Source organism: Heterodontus francisci, chromosome 39, assembly GCF_036365525.1.
Source record: "Heterodontus francisci isolate sHetFra1 chromosome 39, sHetFra1.hap1, whole genome shotgun sequence".
In the NCBI taxonomy this organism is placed as follows: domain Eukaryota; kingdom Metazoa; phylum Chordata; class Chondrichthyes; order Heterodontiformes; family Heterodontidae; genus Heterodontus; species Heterodontus francisci.
In genome coordinates this window covers 42,897,729-42,917,898 of record NC_090409.1, presented here as the reverse complement: position 1 = coordinate 42,917,898, position 20,170 = coordinate 42,897,729, and the positions used below count along the sequence as shown (strand labels likewise).

The window sequence follows — 20,170 nt, the reverse complement described above, 5'->3', positions numbered from 1 at the left end:
GCGTGAATCGAATTGTCTGAGGTCTGGCATCTGTGATGCTGGGAACTTCAGGAGGAGGCCGAGATGGATCATCAACTTGGCACTTCTGGCTGAAGATTGTTGCAAATGCTTCAGCCTTTTCTTTCGCACTGATCTACTGGGCTCCCCCATCATTGAGGATGGGGATATTTGTGGAGCCACCTCCTCCAGTTAGTTGTTTAATTGTCCACCACCATTAACGGCTGGATGTGGCAGGACTGCAGAGCTTAGATCTGATCCATTGGTTATGGGATCGCTTAGCTCTATCACATGATGCTTACGAAGTTTGGCACGCAAATAGTCCTGTGTTGGAGCTTCACCAGGTTTACACCTCATTTTGAGGTATGCCTGGTGCTGCTCCTGGCATGCCTTCATGCACTCTTCATTGAACTAGGGTTGGTCTCCTGGCTTGATGGTAATGGTAGAGTGGGGGATATACTGGGCCATGAGGTTACAGATTGTGGTCGAGTACAATTCTGCTGCTGTTGATGGCCCACAGCGCCTCATGGATGCCCAGTATTGCATTGCTAGATTTGTTTGAAGTTTATCCCATTTAGCACGATGGTAAGACCACACAACACGATGGAGGGTATCCTCAATGTGAAGGCGGGACTTCATCTCTACAACGACTGTGCGGTGGTCACTCCTAACAATACTGTCATGGACAGATGCATCTGCGGCAGGCAGATTGGTGAGGACGAGGTCAAGTCTGTTTTTCCCTCTTGTTGGTTCCCTCACCACCTGCCGAATACCCAGTCTGGCAGATATGTCCTTGTGGACTCGGCCAGCTCGGTCAGCAGTGGTGCTACCGAGCCACTCTTGATGATGGACATTGAAGTTCCCCACCCAGAGTACATTCTGCGCCCTTGCCACCCTCAGTGCTTGCCGCAAATGGTGTTCAACATGGAGGAGTACTGACTTATCAGCTGAGGGAGGGCGGTAGGTGGTAATCAGCAAGAAGTTTCCTTGCCCATGTTTGACCTGATACCATGAGACTTCATGGGGTCCGGAGTCGATGTTGAGAACTCCCAGGGCAATCCCCTCCTGACTGTACAGCACAGTGCCACCACCTCTGGTGGATCTGTCCTCCCGGTGGGACAGGATACACCCGGGGATGGTGATGGCAGTGTCTGGGACATTCTCTGTCAGGTATGATTTGGTGAGTATGACTATGTCAGGCTGTTGTTTGACTAGTCTGTGGGACAGCTCTCCCAACTTTGGCACAAGCCCCCAGATGTTATTAAGGAGGACAGGGTTGACAGGGCTGGGTTTGCCGTTGCTGTTTCCGGTGCCTAGGTCAATGCCAGGTGGCTCGTCCGGTTTCATTCTGTTTTATTGACTTCGTAGCGGTGAGATACAACTGAGTGGCTTGCTAGGCCATTTCAGAGGGTCTGTAAGAGTCAATCATATTGCTGTGGGTCTGGAGTCACATGTAGGCCAGACCAGATAAGGACAGCAGATTTCCTTCTCTAAAGGACATTAGTGAACCAGATGGATTTTTACACCAATCAACAATGGTTTCATGGCTATCATCAGAATAGCTTTTAATTCCAGATTTATTAATTAAATTCAAATTCCACCTTCTGCTGTGGTGGGATTCGAACCCATGTCCCCAGACAGAGCAATACCCTGGGTCTCTGGGTTACTAGTCCAGTGACAATACCACTACATCAGCGCCTCCCCCAAATGGAGCAAAATGTCACAAGGCACTTCACAGGAGGGTACATTGGACAAAATTTGACACCAAGCCACATGAGATATTAGGATAGGCAGCCAAAAGCTCAGTCAAAGAGGTCGGTTTTAAGGAATGTCTTAAAGGAGGAGAGAGAGAGGCGGAGAGGTTTAGGGAGGGAATTCTGGAGCTTAGGGCCCAGGCAGCCGAAGGCACAGCTGCCAATGGTGGAACGATGGGAATCGGGGGATGGCCGAGAGGCCAGAATTGTCCAACCCTTCGAGATCTCTGCATTCCTCTAATTCCTGCCTCTCGTACATCCCCCGATTCCCATTGCTCCACCATTGGCGGCTATGCCTTCCCTGCCTGGGCCCTAAGCTCTGGAATTCCCTCCATAACCCACTCCGCTTTGCTCCCTCTCCTCCTTTGAGACGCTCTTTAAAACCAACCACTTTGACCAAATCCTGTCCGAGTTTCTGCTTTTGTGGCTCAGTGTCAAATTACGTTGGATAATTGCTGCTCTGAAGCACTTTTGAAATGATTTACTGCATTAAAAGGCACAATCTAAATCCAAACTGTTAACGTGAGATGGAGTAGGGATGGGGAAAGGCTCCTGTGGAGCATTAACACCGGTATGCGCCTGTTGGGACGAATGGCCTGTTTCTGTGCTGGAAATATCTGTGTCATTATACCCGACTCTGAAGCTCTTTCGCCCAACGGAAACCCTCTGAGAAAACCAACAATTCTGTGGAAGCTACTCACGGCAAAAGTTGTGGCTTCTCCACTGGTAGACTTTGGCCCCGGCCTCCTGACAAGCGGCCGTGTAGAGACTGAGGGCATCGCAGAGGGCTTTGCCTAGCCCCCGGTAGTGGCAGAGGTCGTAAAGGCAATCTTGGAAAAATCGGCTGGGGTCCACGGCCTTGAAGCAGTCCCGGAAGGGCCCCAACTTGCTGTGAATCATGCCACAAAACCTGTCTTCGCTGTACTTGGCTGCGTCGCTCTTGCCACACTCTGGGCAGGCCTGTCCACAGCCAGAGACGCAGCCGGGCGCGTCTGCCACCTTCCAGCTGTTTCCGAAGCTATCTGCACCCACAGTTACCTTGCCACTGGGCAGCAGCAGATCGTTATTGGTGCTCCCATCATAGTTGCCGCAGAGGCCACAGACAGCTCCCGAGTAGGTGCTGGGCAACGTGACTGTGACGTGACTCTGCCAGTCAAATGTTACCTTGAGGCCGAAGTCTGTCTGGACCACAGCTGTCCAGCCACTTCTGTAGATGGAGATCCGGTCAGTGTCAAAGTAATAGGGGAGCGCAGAAAGTAGGCCATTCACCTGAGGAAAAAAAACAGTTAAGAACCTATATTTCATCAGCAACATTCACCCACTCTAGGCATCGCAGAACGTTTCACAGTCCACTCACTGTTGTAATGCAGGAAACGCAGCAGCCAATCTGCATGTAGCAAGATCCCACAAATAACAATGTGATAATGACCAGTTTATATATAAATATTAGCCCCAGGACACTGGGGAGAACTTACTCCACCCCCACCCACCCTGGTCTCCTTCCAAATAATGGCCGGGGAATCTTTTACACCTACTTGAGGGCACGGACTGCGTCCTTGGTTTAATGTCTCCTCTGAAAGACGAAAACTCGGAAAGCGCAGTACTCCCTCAGTACTAACCCTCTGACAATGCAGCATTCCCTCAGTAATGACCCTCCAACAGTGCAGCACTCCCTCAGTACTGACCCTCTGACAGTGTCGGGCTCCCTCGTACTGACCGTCCGACAATGGAGCACTCCCTCAGTACTGACTCTCCGACAGTGTAGCACTCCCTCAGCACTGACCGTCTGACAATGCAGCACTCCCTCAGCACTGACCCTCCGACAGTGCAGCACTCCCTCAACACTGACCCTCCAACAGTGCCGCGCTCCCTCAACACTGACCCTCCAACAGTGCCGCGCTCCCTCAGTACTGACCCTCCGACAGTCCGGCGCTCCCTCAGTACTGACCCTTTGACAGTGCAACACTCCCTCAGTACTGTCCTGGAATGCGGAAGGTGGAATTGAGGGATATGGGCAGATGGTGGGCCAGTAGGATTGAGGGATATTGGGAGAAGGTGGGTACTGAGGGATATGGGGTGAAGTTGGATAGGTGGGGATTGAGGGGAGGCGGTGGTGTAATGGTATTGTCTCCGGACTAGTAACCCAGAGAGCCAGTGTATTGCTCTGTCTGGGGACATGGGTTCGAGTGCCACCACGACAGAAGGTTTGAATTCAGTTAATAAATCTGGAATTAAAAAAACTAGTCTGATGATGGCCATGAAACCATTGTCGATTGTTGTAAAAACCCATCTGGTTCACTAATGTCCTTTCTGGAAGGAAATCTGCTGTCCTTACCTGGTCTGGCCTCTACCTGACTCCAGACCCACAGCAATGTGGTTGACTCTTACATGCCCTCTGAAATGACCTAGCAAGCCACTCAGTTGTATGTAACTGCTACAAAGTCAATAAAACCGGACGGACCACCCGGAATCGACCGAGGCACAGGAAATGACAACGGCAGACCCAGCCCTGTCAACCCTGCAAATTCCTCCATACTAATATCTGGGGGCTTGGTGGGAGAGCTGTCCCACAGACCAGTCAAGCAACAGCCTGACATAGTCATACTCACCGAATCACAGCTTATTGACCTGATGCCATGAGACCTGGTCAAAGAAACCTCTTGCTGATTACCACCTGCTACCCCCCCCCCCCCCACCCTCAGCTGATAAGTTCGTACTCCTCCATGTTGAACAGAACATGGAGGAAGCACTGAGGGTGGCAAGGGCGCAGAATGTCCTCTGGGTGGGCGACTTCAATGTCCCTCACCAAGAGTGGCTCGGTAGCACCACTACTGATCAAGCTGGCCAAGTCCGAAAGGACATAGCTGCTAGACTGGGTCTGCGACAGGTGGTGAAGGAACCAACAACAGGGAAAAATGTACTTGACCTCATCCTGACCAATCTGCCTACCGCAGATGCATCTGTCCATGACAGTATTGGTAGGAGTGACCACCTCACAGTCCCGTCTTCACATTGAGGATACCCTCTATCGTGTTTTGTGGCACTTCCGGTGAACAAATCTAGCAAAGCAAAACTGGGCATCCATGAGGCACTGTGGACTATCAGCAGCAATAGAACTGTACTCAACCACAACAAAAACAAGAAATACTGGAATCACTCAGCAGGTCTGGCAGCATCTGTGGAAAGAGAAGCAGAGTTAACGTTTCGGGTCAGTGACCCTTCTTCGGAACCGAAGAACCCTGCCGAAGAAGGGTCACTGACCCGAAACGTTAACTCTGCTTCTCTTTCCACAGATGCTGCCAGACCTGCTGAGTGATTCCAGCATTTCTTGTTTTTGTTTCAGATTTCCAGCATCCGCAGTATTTTGCTTGTACTCAACCACAATCTGTAGACTCATGGCCCGGCATATTTCCCACTCTACCATTACCATCAAGCCGGGGGCCAACCCTGGTTCAATGAAGAGTGCAGGAGGGCATGCCATGAGCAGCACCAGGCATACCTCAAATTGAGTTGTTGACCTGGTGAAGCTACAACACAGGACTACTTGCTTGCCAAACAGCATAAGCAGCATGCAATAGACAGAGCTAAGAGATCCCATAACTAATGGATCAGATCCAAGCTCTGCAGTCCTGTCACATCCAGTCGTGAATGGTGATGGACAATTAAACAACTAACTGGAGCAGGTGGCTCCATAAATATCCCCATCCTCAATGATGGGGGTACCCAGAGCATCTGTGTGAAAAATAAGGCTGAAGCATTTGCAACCATCACAGATGCCAGCCTTCAGCCAATTCGATTCACTTCACATGATATCAAGAAACGACTGAAGGCACTAGATACTGCAAAGGCTATGGGCCCTGACAATATTCTGTAAATAGTACTGAAGACCTGTGCTCCAGAACTTGACGCACTCCTCACAAAGCTGTTCCAGCTACAACACTGGCATCCAACCGGCAATGTGGAAAATTGTATGTCCTGTACACCAAAAGCAGGACAAGTCCAACCTAGCCAATTACCACCCCATCAGTCTACTCTCAATCATCAGTAAAGTGATGGAAGGTGTCATCGACAGTGCGATCTAGCTTGCCTGGATGGGTGCAGCTTCAATAACACTCAAGAAGTTCGACATCATCCAGGACAAAGCAGCCCGCTTGATTGGTACTCCATCCACAAACATTCATTCCCTCCACCACCGACACACAGTGGCAACAGTGTACAATATGCACCGCAGCAACGCACCAAGTCTCCTTAGGCAGCACCTTCCAAACCCGTGACCTCTACCACCTAGAAGGACAAGGGCAGCAGATGCATGGGAACACCACCACCTGCAAGTACCCCTCCAAGCCACACACCATCCTGACTTGGAACTATATTGCTGTTCCTTCACTGTCGCTGGGTCAAAATCCTGGAACTCCCTTCCTAGTAGCACTGTGGGTGCACCAACCCCACATGGACTGCAGCGATTCAAGAAGGCAGCTCACCATCACCTTCTCAAGGACAATTAGGGATGGGCAATAAATGTTGTTCTAGCCAGCGACACCCACATCTCATGAATTAATTTTTAAAAATGGTGCGAAGTGGGGTAGGTGTGGATGAGGGATATGGGGAGAAGGTGGGGATTGAGGGATACAGGGAGATGATGGGTAGGTGGGGATTGAGGGTTGTGGGGAGAAGGTGGGTGGGTGGGATTGAGGGATATGAAGAGACAGTGGGTAGATGGGATTGAGGTATATGGGGAAAAGGTGGGTTGTTGGGAATGAGGGATTTGGGGAGAAGGTGGGTTAGTGGAATTGAGGGATATGGGGATAAACTGGATCATTGGGATTGAGGGTAATGGGGAGAATGTGGGCAGGTGGGTATTGAGAGATATGGGCAGAAGGTGGGTGGGATTGAGGGATATGGGGAGAAGGTGGATTGTTGGGAATGAGGGTAATGGGGAGAAGGTGGGTAGGTGGGTATTGAGGGATACAGGGAGAGGCTGGGTAGGTGGGGATTGAGGGATATGGGGAGAGGCTGGGTCGGTGGGGATTGAGGGATACGGGGAGAAGGTGGGTGGCATTGAGGGATATGGCGCAAAGGTGGGTCATTGGGATTGAGGGTAATGGGGAGAATGTGGGTAGGTGGGGATTGAGGGATATGGGGAGAGGCTGGGTCGGTGGGGATTGAGGGATATGGGGAGAAGGTGGGTGGCATTGAGGGATAGGGTGCTTGTAATCAGCCTCATCAATTCTCTCTCCTGCTCCCAGTTGCCTCACTGTTTCCCTCCAAGTTACCCGAGCACCAGCCTGCGAATCCCCGTCAGTCCTGAGCAGTTGAAGGGGAAACTCACCAGAATCCTCTGTGGTTCAGCCACACTGAGAACAATAGTGGTCTGATAAACCTTGACGGTCACCACCTTGGTGTAAGAGACAGCCTTGCTGCCTCGGTGATTGTTCTGCACGAGCACCTCATAGTGGGTGAGATCAGCATCCTTCGAGCACAGTACTGACAGCTTGTAGACGCAGGTTCCCATGAAGTTGTACCTGGTCCCATCGAAGGTGATGTAGTGTGGGTCCCCAGAGGCCGAGCAGGTGGAATAGCTGGCTGGGATGCAACCTCGAACCCCGTCAACGGTGGCACACAGCTCGTTGGATTTACACTGCTTCTCCTCGCACACCACCATCTTCAAGGCTGGGTCACAAAAGCACTCGACATGGCACTTGTCATCTGCCCAGAATCTCTCGTTGGGTTTGTAGTACAGGCCCTGGTGGGTGCAACCACAGGCAGCCGAGGGCACGCACTTACCCTCAACTAGGACATGCCCTGCGTCGCATTGGCAGCTCTCCACGCAGGGTAATGAGCAGTGGGTCACAGCATCTGGGTCTTGGCATGTTGGCTCGCAGGCTCTCCCGCAGGCCTCGTAGTGACTGTTTTCAGGGCACTCGTAGGCTGTTAGGAGACCAAACACACTGTGAGGGTCAGGATGTTAGACAGAGCAGGAATGCACACAATTCATTCACTGAACAAATCACCAGGCAGGCCTAAGAACAGGAGCTAGAGGAAGCCATTCAGCCCCTCCAATAAGATCATGGCTGATCTTCTACCTCATCTCCCCTTTCCCACCCAATCCCTTGATTCCCTCAGTGCCCAAAAATCTCTCAATCGTAGTCTTAAATAGACTCAACAACTGAGCATCTACAGCTCTCTCGGGTAGAGAATTCCAAAGATTCACAACCTTCTGAGTGAAGACATTTCTCCTCATCTCAGTCCCAAATGGCCGACCCCTTATCCTGAGACTGGGACCGCACCCCACCCAGTTCTAGACTCTCCAGCCGGGGACGGTGGGAGGGGAAAACAGCCTTTCAGCATCTACCCTGTCAGACCCTCTAAAATCAGACACACTTTCCTCCATCTAAAAGCTCACATTTGTGCAGAACCATCGAAGGAGCAGGCTATTAGGCCCATTATGATGATTCCAACCCTTAGCTAATTCCAAACTAATCCCTTTGTTTAATTCTCTCTCCATAAACCTGTATCAATCCAAACACAGACTGACACTCACTGGGGTATGGGTCCCACACACACTGACTCTCACTGGGGTACGGGTCTCACACACACTGACTCTCACTGGGGTACTGGTCCCACACACACTGACTCTCACTGGGGTACGGGTCCGGGTCCACACACACTGACTCTCACTGGGGTACGGGTCCCACACACACTGACTCTCACTGAGGTACGGGTCCCACACACACTGACTCTCACTGGAGTTTGGAAAACTTACGGCAGGATGCCTCCTGTCGCCACTGCTTCACCGTGACACCCTCTTTCTGACACTCTGTGGCGTATGCTGCCAGCGCCTGGCACAACATGCTCTTCCGGCCCTGGTTCAGGCAGACATCGTACACACAGCTGTCGAAGAATGGCCTGTGGTCCACTTTATCGTGACACAGCTTGAAGACGCTTTTAAGTAAGCCACAGTACTTCTCGCTCTCATACAGCAGCCGCTTGTCGTCAGCACAGGTGGGGCAGTAGCCGTGGCAGTAGTCCCAGCAGAACGGGTCCCGGTCATTGACCTTCCAGCTGCCGGCCCACTCCACAACAGACGACACGCTGGTTCCGTTCGGAGATAGCTTCTCATCGTTGTTTTGCCCGTTGAAGTTTCCACACAGTCCACACAGGTTGCCGAAGTAGCTGCTGGGAACCTCAATAATCAGGTACCACCTCCACTCGTAAGAAACTTTCAGACCGAAATCCGTTTGCAGCACAGCGAACATCCCACTCTGATACAGACGTAGTTTTCCATCTACCAGTGTCACTGGTAAACTCGTTCGCACGTCATTAACCTGCACAGAACAGGAGCAATTTTCAATATGGCTCCTCAAGGAAGAGCGACAAAGCATAACAATCAGACACAGCATTAGGTAACTGGCAGGACATTTAGCACAGTGCTGGTATTATCAAGGCATAAACTACACAACTGTCTGCTTGGTCCCAAACCCTGCCAGTGATTAGATACAAAGTAAAACTCCCTCTACACTGTCCCCATCAAATACTCCCAGGACAGGTACAGCACGGGGGTAGATACAGAGTAAAGCTCCCTCTACACTGTCCCCATCAAACACTCCGAGGACAGGTACAGCACGGGGGTTAGATACAGAGTCAAGCTCCCTCTACACTGTCCCCATCAAACACTCCCAGGACAGGGACAGCACGGGGGTTAGATACAGAGTAAAGCTCCCTCTACACTGTCCCCATCAAACACTCCCATAACAGGGGGAAAAAAACGGGGTTAGATACAGAGTAAAGCTCCCTCTACACTGTCCCCATCAAACACTCCCATGACAGGTACAGTACGGGGGTTAGATGCAGAGTAAAGCTCCCTCTACACTGTCTTATCAAACACTCCCAGGACAGGTACAGCACAGGGAAACGAAGAAAAAAAAACGGGGTTCGATGCAGAGTAAAGCTTCCTCTACCAGGACTCCTCTGCTTCCTGTCACTGTGAAAGGGAAATCATGTTTAACCAATTTATTCGATAGAAGATTGGCTGGCTGGGAGGAAACAGAATATGCATAAATGGGTCCTTTTCTGATTGGCAGGGTGTGACGAGTGGATTCCAACAGGGGTCTGTGCTGGGGCTTCAACTTTTTACAATTCATATCAATGACTTAGATGAGGGGAGCGATGGCATGGTAGCTAAATTTGCAGATGACACAAAGATAAGTAGGGAAGTATGTTGTGAAGAGGACATAAGGAGTTTGCAGACCAATACAGATAGGTTGAGCAGGCAGTTGGTTAATGACTATATCACCATACGACCGTACGAGTTAGGAGCAGAAGTAAGCCATTCAGCAACTCGAGCCTGCTCCACCATTCAATAAAATCATGGCGGACCTGTTTCTGACTCGACTTCATCACTCACATCTACCCCCAATAATCTTTGATTCCCCTGCCTCACAAGAATCTATCTACCTTTGCCTTAAAAATATTCAATGACCCCACCTCCACCACCTTCTGAAGCAGAGAATTCCAAAGTTGCACAACCCTCAGAGAAAACATTTCTCCTTATCTCTGTCCTAAAAGGGCGATCCCTAGTTCTGGACTCACCCACAAGAGGAAACATCCTTTTCACATCCACCTTGTCAAGCCCGTTCAGGATCTTATGAACTTCAATCAAGTCTCCCCTCACTCTTCTAAACTCCAGTGAAAACAAGCCCAGACTGTCCAACTTGTCCTCATAAGACAACCCGCTCATTCCAGATATCAATCTCCTAAATGTCTTCTGAACCGTTTCCAACGCATTCACATCCTTCCTTAAGTAAAGAGACCAAAGCTGCACACAGTATTGGAGATGTCTCACAAATGCCCTGTATAACTGAAGCATAATATCCTTACTTTTATTTTCAATTCTTCTCGTAATAAAGGATAGCATTCCATTAGCCTTCTTTATTACTTGCTGTACCTGCCTACTAACTTTTTGTGACTTATGCACGAGAACATCTAGATCCCTCTGCACCTCAGAGTTCTGTAGTCCTCTGTTTGAGTAATACTCTGCTTTTTTATTCTTCCTGCCAAAGTGAACAACTTCACATTTTCCCACATTATACTCCATCTGCCAGATTTTTGCCCACTCACTCAACCTATCTATATTGGTCTGCAACCACCTTATGTCCTCTTCATTACATACTTTCCTACCAATCTTTGTGAGATCTGCAAATTTAGCTACCGTGCCATCGTTCCCCTCATCTAAGTCATTGATATGAATTGTAGAAAGTTGAGGCCCCAGCACAGACCTCTGCGGGACTCTACTATCACACCCTGCCAATCAGAAAAGGATCCATTTATACATACTCTATTCTTTCCCTGCCAGCCAATCTTCTATCCATTCGAATATGTTATCCACTACACCATGAGCTCCTACTTTGCACAATAACCTTTTATGTGGCACCTTGTCAAATGCCTTCTGGAAATCCAAGTACAGTATGTCAATGGGCTCCCCTTTATCCACAGCGCATGTTACTCCTTCAAAGAACTCCAATAAATTAGTTAAACACGATTTCCCTTTCACAAAACCATGCTGACTATTCCAGATTACCTTGAGCTTTTCCAAGTGCCCAGCTGTAACCTCCTTAATGATCGATTCTAACACCTTCCTCATGACAGACATCAAACTAACTGGTCTATAGGTACCCGTTTTCTGCCTCTCCACCCCCGCACCCCCCCCCCCAACCCTTCTTGAATAGAGGGGTTATATTTGCTACTTTCCAGTCTGATGGAACCTTTCCAGAATCCAGTGAATTTTGATAAAATTAACACCAACACATCTACTAACTACCTCATTAGCCTCCTCCTTTAAGACCCTAGGATGAAGCCCATCAGGACCCGGGGACTTGTCAGCCCACAGCTCCATTACTTTGCTCAGTACCGTTTCCCTGGTGATTGCAATTTCACCAAGTTCCTCCCTTCCTTCCACCTCCTGATTTACAGCTATTACTGGAATGTTTCTTGTATCCTCTCTCGTGAAGACAGAAGCAAAATATTTGTTCATTTCATCTGCCATTTCCTTATTATCTGCTTTAACTCCCTATTCTCACTCTCCAGAGGACCAACACTCACTTTACTTACTCTTTTCCTTTTTAAATACCTGCAAAAATTCTTGCTATCCATTTTTACATTTCTCGCTAACTTCCTCTCATACTCTAATTTCTTTCTCCTGACTAACCTTTTAATCATTCTCTGCCGTTCTTTATATTCTGACCAATCATCTGACCTGCCACTCATCTTTGCACAATTATATGCTTTTTCCTTAAGTTTGATGCTTTCCATAACGTCTTTAGTTAACATGGATCGTGGGTATTCTCTTCGAATTTTTCTTTGCAGCAGGATTATATTGATTCTGAGTATTCTGAAATAGCCCCTTAAATGTCTGCCACCGCTTCTCTGTTGATCTCACTCTGTGTCTCTTGATCAGAAACTGAATTGAACCAGCCATATAAATACTGTGGCGACAACAGCAGGTCAGAGACTGGGAGTTCTGTGGCGAGTAACCCACTTCTTAACTCCCCAGTGTCTGCCCGCCATCTATAAAGCACAGGTCAGGAGTGTGATGGAATACTCTCCATTTGCCTGGATGGGTGCAGCTCCAACAACACTCAAAAAGCTCGACACCATCCAGGACAAAGCAGCCCGTTTGATTGGCACCCCATCCACAAACATTCACTCCCTCCACCACCGACACACAGTGGCAGCAGTGCGTACCATCTACAAGATGCACTGCAGCAATGCACCAAGGCTCCTTCGACAGCACCTTCCAAACCCGTGACCTCTACCACCTAGAAGGACAAGGGCAGCAGATGTATGGGAACACCACCACCTGCAAGTTCCCCTCCAAGCCATACACCATCGTGATTTGGAACTATATCGCCGTTCCTTCACTGTCACTGGGTCAAATCCCTGGAACTCCCTAACAGCACTGTGGGTTTACCTACACCACACAGACTGCAGCGGTTCAAGAAGGCAGCTCACCACCTCAATAGGGTCTAGGGATAGACAATAAATGCTGGCTTTGCAAGCGATGCTGACATCCCAGGAATGAATAGAAGTTGGAAAGTTTGACAGGAGAGCATTTTGACTGCGAGCTTGTGACACCGAGCGGTCTGTGATCCTCACCCTGACTTGTCCGATCTCGGACTTGTGAATAGATATCTTGTAGCCGTAAACATGAACGTGGACCAGTTTGACGTACGACACAGCTGAATTGCCTCGGATGTCGTTCTTGGCTTCAATCTTGAAGGGCATCAGGGTGCGGTCGGAGCCACATGTCTCAGCTACGATGTAGGTACAGGTGCCCTGGAAGTTAAAGTTGAGGTTGTCGAAGGTGTGGTAGTGGGGGTCTCCCCAGGCCCAGCATTTCCCAGTGTATTGAGGCACACACCTCGCATCCCCATTCTCAACCTTGCACGTCTCCTTCACTCTGCACTTGGCAGCTTTGCATGGATCTGACGGGAACAGAACGCACACAGGCACTCAGTAATGACCGATCATGTCAAAACTCCCCCCGACAGCTTTTGATTGTTCAGAGAGAGAAACAAGCACTGAAACAGGCCCTTCGGCCCACCGAGTCTGTGCCGACCATCAACCACCCATTTATACTAATCCTACACTAATTCCATATTCCTACCACATCCCCACCTGTCCCTATATTTCCCTACCACCTACCTATACTAGGGGCAATTTTATAATGGCCAATTAACCTATCAACCAGCAAGTCTTTGGCATGTGGGAGGAAACCGGAGCACCCGGAGGAAACCCACGCAGACACAGGGAGAACTTGCAAACTCCACACAGGCAGTACCCAGAATTGAACCCGGGTCACTGGAGCTGTGAGGCTGCGTTGCTAACCACTGTGCCAAAGGAAACAGCGTGCATTTATAAAGCAACTTTCACCTGGTTAAAAACATCCCAAGGTGCTTCACAGGAGTGTAAATCGGACAAAATTTGACACTGGGCCTTATCGGTAGATATGAGGGACAGACAACCAAAAGCTCGGTCCGAGAGGTCAGTTTTAAGCAGCGTCTTAAAGGAGGAGGAGAGAGAGGTGGAGAGGTTTAGGGAGAGAATTCCAGAGCTTAGGGCCCAGGCAGCTGAAGGCATGGCTGCCAATGGTGGAGCGATGAAAATCAGGGGATGCATGAGAGGTCAGAATTGTCCAAGTCTCCAAGATCTCTGTGTTCCTCAGTACTGACCCTGTCTGGAGTGGGAGCACGAACCCTCGATTTTCTGACTGTTTGGCTGCTGATCACTCTCAGAGCAGAATTAAAATTAGGCTCCATTCTCATTCATGGGCCAGGGTCGCACATGCACCCCTCTAACTGAGACAAGCCCCAAACCCAAGGCGTTTACCGTGAGGGAGGGCACCCCCCTATGCAGTAACTGCACTGGGATATGAAATGTGGTTAATGTAAGTTACACCACGCCCCCTGGCCTTGGACTGTAAATCCCAGCTCCCTGCTCTCTCTGCCTCCCTCTGACATACACGATGCCATTTACAGCGTCGTACCTTTGTTATAACATCCCATGACTCCATTCTTTATGCCACACTTTTCATCAGTCGTGCAGGAGATCTCTTCACAAACCAACCCGACCGCAGAACACATGCATCTTTCCTTGCAGTCCTTCTGAATCACCACATCATCAAGCTGTGGAGGGAACAAACAGGAGACTGTTAGCATGAGGAAGGTATCCCCAGAATGTGGTCAGTATTGAGCGGATACCCCCAAATATATGTCGACAGGGTATCCCCAGGAGTGTGTCAGTATTGAGAGGATATCCCCAGGAGTGTGTCAGTATTGAGAGACTATTCCCAGGAGTGTGTCAGTATCAGGAGGGTATCCCCTGGAGTGTGTCAGTACAGACAGGGTATCCCCAGGAGTGTGTCAGTTCCGTCAGGCTATCCCCAGGAGTGTGTCAGTATTGAGAGGGTATTCCCAGGAGTGTGTCATTTGGACACGATACCCCAAGGATTGTGTCAGTATCAGGAGGATATCCCCAGGAGTGTGTCAGTATCGAGAGGGTTTTCCCAGGAGTGTGTCAGTACAGACAGAGTATCCCCAGGAGTGTGTCAGTTGTATGGAGAGGTTATCCCCAGGAGTGTGTCAGTGTGGACAGGGTATCCCCAGGAGTGTGTCAGTATTGAGAGGGTTTTCCCAGGAGTGTGTCAGTATGAAGAGGGTATCCCCAGGAGTGTGTCAGTATTGAGAAGATATCCCCAGGAGTGTGTCAGTATCAGGAGGGTATCCCCAGGAGAGTGTCAGTACAGACAGGGTATCCCCAGAAGTGTGTCAGTGTGGACAGGGTATCCCCAGGAGTGTGTCAGTATTGAGAGGGTATCCCCAGGAGTGTGTCAGTACGGACAGGCTATCCCCAGGAGTGTGTCAGTATGAAGAGGGTATCCCCAGGAGTGTGTCAGTATTGAGAGGATATCCCCAGGAGTGTGTCAGTATTGAGAGGGTATCCCCAGGAGTGTGTCAGTACGGACAGGCTATCCCCAGGAGTGTGTCAGTATTGAGAGGGTATTCCCAGGAGTATGTTCTTAGTGGGAGGATATCCCCAGGCGTATGTCATTGTGGACAGAGTATTCCCAGGAGTGTGTCAGTTCCGTCAGGCTATCCCCAGGAGTGTGTCAGTATTGAGAGGGTATTCCCAGGAGTGTGTCATTTGGACACGATACCCCAAGGATTGTGTCAGTATCAGGAGGATATCCCCAGGAGTGTGTCAGTGTGGACAGGGTATCCCCAGGAGTGTGTCAGTATTGAGAGGGTTTTCCCAGGAGTGTGTCAGTATGAAGAGGGTATCCCCAGGAGTGTGTCAGTATTGAGAGGATATCCCCAGGAGTGTGTCAGTATCAGGAGGGTATCCCCAGGAGAGTGTCAGTACAGACAGGGTATCCCCAGGAGTGTGTCAGTATGAAGAGGGTATCCCCAGGAGTGTGTCAGTATTGAGAGGATATCCCCAGGAGTGTGTCAGTATTGAGAGGGTATCCCCAGGAGTGTGTCAGTATTGAGAGGGTATTCCCAGGAGTATGTTCTTAGTGGGAGGATATCCCCAGGCGTATGTCATTGTGGACAGAGTATCCCCAGGAGTGTGTCAGTATCAGGAGGATATCCCCAGGAGTGTGTCAGTATCAGGAGGATATCCCCAGGAGTATGTCAGTATTGAGAGGGTATCCCCAGGAGTGCGTCAGTGGTATTGAGAGGGTATCCCCATGAGTGTGTCAGTGTGGACAGGGTATCCCCAGGAGTGTGTCAGTATCGAGAGGGTTTTCCCAGGAGTGTGTCAGTATGAAGAGGGTATCCCCAGGCATTTGTCAGTATGGATAGGGTATCCCCAGAGTGTGTCAGATTCGAGAGGGTATCCCCAGGAGTGTGTCAGTCTGTATGCAGTGCAGCATTCCCCCAGTACTGACCCTCTGACAGTGCAGCGCTTCCTCAGTACCGGCATTCCAACTGTGCAGTGCTCCCTCAGTATTGACCCGATGGCAGTGCAGCACTCCCTCAGTACTGACCCTCCGGCAGTGCAGCACTCCCTCAGTACTGACCCTCCGGCTGTGCAGCACTCCCTCAATACTGACCCTCCGACAGTGCAGCACTCCCTCAGTACTGACCCTCCGACAGTACGGCACTCCCTCAGTATTGACCCTCCGGCAGTGCAGCACTCCCTCAGTACTGACTCTCCGACAGTGCAGCACTCCCTCAGTACTGACCCTCCGACAGTGTGGTGCTCCCTCAGTACTGACCCTCCGACAGTGCAGTGCTCTGATATTACTGGGACACAAACAAAGACGGGTTGTCAAGTGGACACGTAACGTGACACAACAGCAGAGCCTACCTGGTAATAGTGGCCATTCTCGAAACAGCCACAATTCTCGATGGGAACACACTGATCTCCGTCTACGAAATAACCGTCGTCACACTGGCATCCCTCAGAGCAGGTGTCGGGGCATTTGGACTGGTCCGTAATCCCGGCACAGGTAGTAGCACAGGTGTCGGCACACACCTCGTAGTGGCTGTTCGCTGGACACTTCATTGCTGTGGGCAACGTCCCAATAAAAACAGGTCAAGAGAGTCATGGAAAACCGGCAGAAATTCCACCGTGAAGAATAACGAGGCCTCCCTTTAATGCAAGTAATTCAAGGATTTCTCAAAGCGTCTCGCAGTGGCTTTTGTTACTGTTATCAGTCACTTTCTGCACAGCCAGGGTAGGCGGTGGCGTAGTGGTATTATCACTGGACTAATAACCCAGAGACCCAGGGTACTTCTCTGGGGACATGGGTTCGAATCCCACCACAGCAGAAGGTGGAATTTGAATTTAATTAATAAAAAAATCTGGAATTAAAAGCTAGTCTAATGATGGCCATGAAACCATTGTCAATTGTTGTAAAAACCCATCTGGTTCACTAATGTCCTTTTTGGAAGTAAATCTGCTGTCTTTACCTGGTCTGGCCTACATGTGACTCCAGACCCACAACAATGTGGTTAACTCTTACATGCCCTCTGAAATGGCCTAGCAAGCCACTCAGTTGTACCTAACCGCTACGAAGTCAATAAAAAGGAATGAAACCGGGCGGACCACCCGGCATCGACCTCGGCACCGGAAACGACTACGGCAAACCCAGCCCTGTCGACCCTGCAAAGTCCTCCTTACTAACATCTGGGGGCTTGTGCCAAAGTTGGGAGAGCTGCCCCACAGACTAGTCAAGCAACAGCCTGACATTGTCATACTCACGGAATCATACCTTACAGACACTGCCATCACCATCCACGGGTATGTCCTCTCCCAGAGGTGGTGGCACAGTGGTATACAGTAGGGAGGGAGTTTTCCTGGAAGTCCTCAACATCGACTCCAGACCCCATGAAGTCTCATGGCATCAGGTCAAACATGGGCAAGGTAACCTCCTACTGATTACCACCTAATGCCCTCCCTCAGCTGATGGCTCAGTACTCCTCCATGTTGAACACCACTTGGAGGAAGCACTGAGGGTGGCAAGGGCACAAAATGTACTCTGGGTGGGGGACTTCAGTGTCCATCATCAAGAGTGGCTCGGCGGCACAGTGGCGCAGTGGTTAGCACCGCAGCCTCACAGCTCCAGTGACCCGGGTTCAATTCTGGGTACTGCCTGTGTGGAGTTTGCAAGTTCTCCCTGTGTCTGCGTGGGTTTCCTCCGGGTGCTCCGGTTTCCTCCCACATGCCAAAGACTTGCAGGTTGATAGGTAAATTGGCCATTAGCAATTGCCCCGAGTGTAGGTAGGTGGTAGGGAAATATAGGGACAGGAGGGGATGTGGTAGGAATATGGAATGAGTGTAGCATTAGTATAAATGGGTGGTTGATGGTCGGCACAGACTCGGTGGGCCGAAGGGCCTGTTTCAGTGCTGTATCTCTAAACTAAACTAAAAAAAACGAAACTACTGACCGAGCCCTAAAAGACAGAAAGGAGAATGCGGCAGGTGGTGGGGGAACCAACACGAGGGAAAAACATACTTGGCCTCGTCCTCACCAATCTGCCTGCCTCAGATGCTTCTGTCCATGACAGTATTGGTAGGAGTGACCACCACACAGTCCTTTTGGAGACTAAGTACCGCCTTCACATTGAGGAGACCCTCCATCGTGTTGTGTGGCACTATCACCGTGCTAAATGGGATAGATTTCGAACAGATCTAATGCAAAACTGGGGATCCATGAGGCGCTGTGGGCCATCAGCAGCAGCAGAATTGTACTCAACCACAATCTGTAACTTCATGGCCCGGCATATCCCCCACTCTACCATTACCATCAAGCCAGGAAACCAACCCTGGTTCAATGAAGAGTGCAGGAGGGCATGCCACGAGCAGCACCAGGCATACCTCAAAATGAGGTGTAAACCTGGTGAAGCTGCAACCCAGGACTACTTGCATGCCAAACTGCGTAAGCAGCATGCGATAAATAGAGCTACGACATCTCATCACCAACGGATCAGATCGAAGCTCTGCAGTCCTGCCACATCCAGCCGTGAATGGTGGTGGACAATTAAACAACTAACTGGAAGAGGTGGCTCCACAAATATCCCCATCCTCAATGATGGGGGAACCCAGCACATCAGTGCGAAAGATAAGGCTGAAGCATTTGCAACAATCTTCAGCCAGAGTGCCGAGTTGATGATCCATCTCGGCCTCCTCCTGAAGTCCCCAGCATCACAGATGCCAGACTTCAGCCAATTCGATTCATTCCGCATGATATCGAGAAACAACTGAAGGCACTGGATAGTGCAAAGGCGATGGGCCCTGACAATATTCCGGCAATAGTACTGAAGACCTGTGCTCCAGAACTTGCGGCGCCTCTAGCCAAGCTGTTGCAGTACAGCTACAACAATGGCATCTACCCTGCAATGTGGAAAATTGCCCAGGTATGTCCTGTACACAAAAAGCAGGACAAGTCCAACCCGGCCAATTACTGCTCCATCAGCCTACTCTCAATCATCAGTAAAGTGATAGAAGGTGTCATCAACAGTGCCATCAAGCGGCACTTGCTGAGCAATAACCTGCTCAGTGACGTTCAGTTTGGGTTCCGCCAAGGCCACTCAGCTCCTGACTTCATTACAGCCTTGGGTCAAACATGGACAAAGAGCTGAACTCAAGAGGTGAGGTGAGAGTGACTGCCCTTGACATCAAGGCAGCATTTGACCGAGTATGGCATAAAGGAGCCCGAGTAAAACTGAGGTCAATGGGAATCAGGGGGAAAACCCTCCACTGGCTGGAGTCATACCGAGCACAAAGCAAGATAGTTGTGGTTGTTGGAGGTCAATCATCTCAGCTCCAGGACATCACTGCAGGAGTTTCTCAGGGTAGTGTCCTGGGCCCAACCATCTTCAGCTGCTTCATCAATGACCTTCCTTCAATCATAAAGTGATGATTGCACAATGTTCAGCACCATTCGTGACTCCTCAGATACTGAAGCAGTCAGTGTAGAAACACAGCAAGACCTGGACAATATCCAGGCTTGGGCTGATAAGTGGCAAGTAACATTCGCGCCACACAAGTGCCAGGCAATGACCATCTCCAACAAGAGAGAATCTAACCATCTCCCCTTGACATTCAACGGCATTACCATCGCTGAATGCCCCATTATCAACATCCTAGGGGCTACCATTGACCAGAAACTGAACTTGAGTAGCCATATAAATACCGTGGCTACAAGAGCAGGACAGAGGCTAGGAATCCTCTGGCAAGTAACTCACCTCCTGACTCCCCAAAGCCTGTCCACCATCTACAAGGCACAAGTCAGGAGTGTGATGGAATACTCTCCACTTGCCTGGATGGGTGCAGCTCCAACAACACTCAAGAAGCTCGACACCATCCAGGACAAAGCAGCCCGCTTGATTGGCACCCCATCTACAAACATTCAC

The 20,170-nt window shown here is 50.0% G+C and overlaps 2 protein-coding genes across 2 annotated transcripts in view; one reads left to right on the top strand and one right to left on the bottom strand.

Moving 5' to 3' along the window:
- LOC137352796 (complement C1q-like protein 3) overlaps positions 1-20,170 on the top strand; it is a 171,088-nt gene that overhangs the window by 32,633 nt on the left and 118,285 nt on the right. The window lies entirely within an intron of this gene.
- The window catches only part of LOC137352684 (IgGFc-binding protein-like), an 84,534-nt gene that overhangs the window by 16,334 nt on the left and 48,030 nt on the right, over positions 1-20,170 (bottom strand). The window contains exons 10-15 of the mRNA XM_068018402.1: positions 16,620-16,819; positions 14,293-14,431; positions 12,903-13,231; positions 8,515-9,076; positions 7,081-7,679; positions 2,453-3,020 (exon numbers count right to left, since the gene is read on the bottom strand). Coding sequence (XP_067874503.1) covers positions 2,453-3,020; positions 7,081-7,679; positions 8,515-9,076; positions 12,903-13,231; positions 14,293-14,431; positions 16,620-16,819 — 2,397 coding nt within the window. The remainder of the gene's footprint in view (positions 1-2,452; positions 3,021-7,080; positions 7,680-8,514; positions 9,077-12,902; positions 13,232-14,292; positions 14,432-16,619; positions 16,820-20,170) is intronic.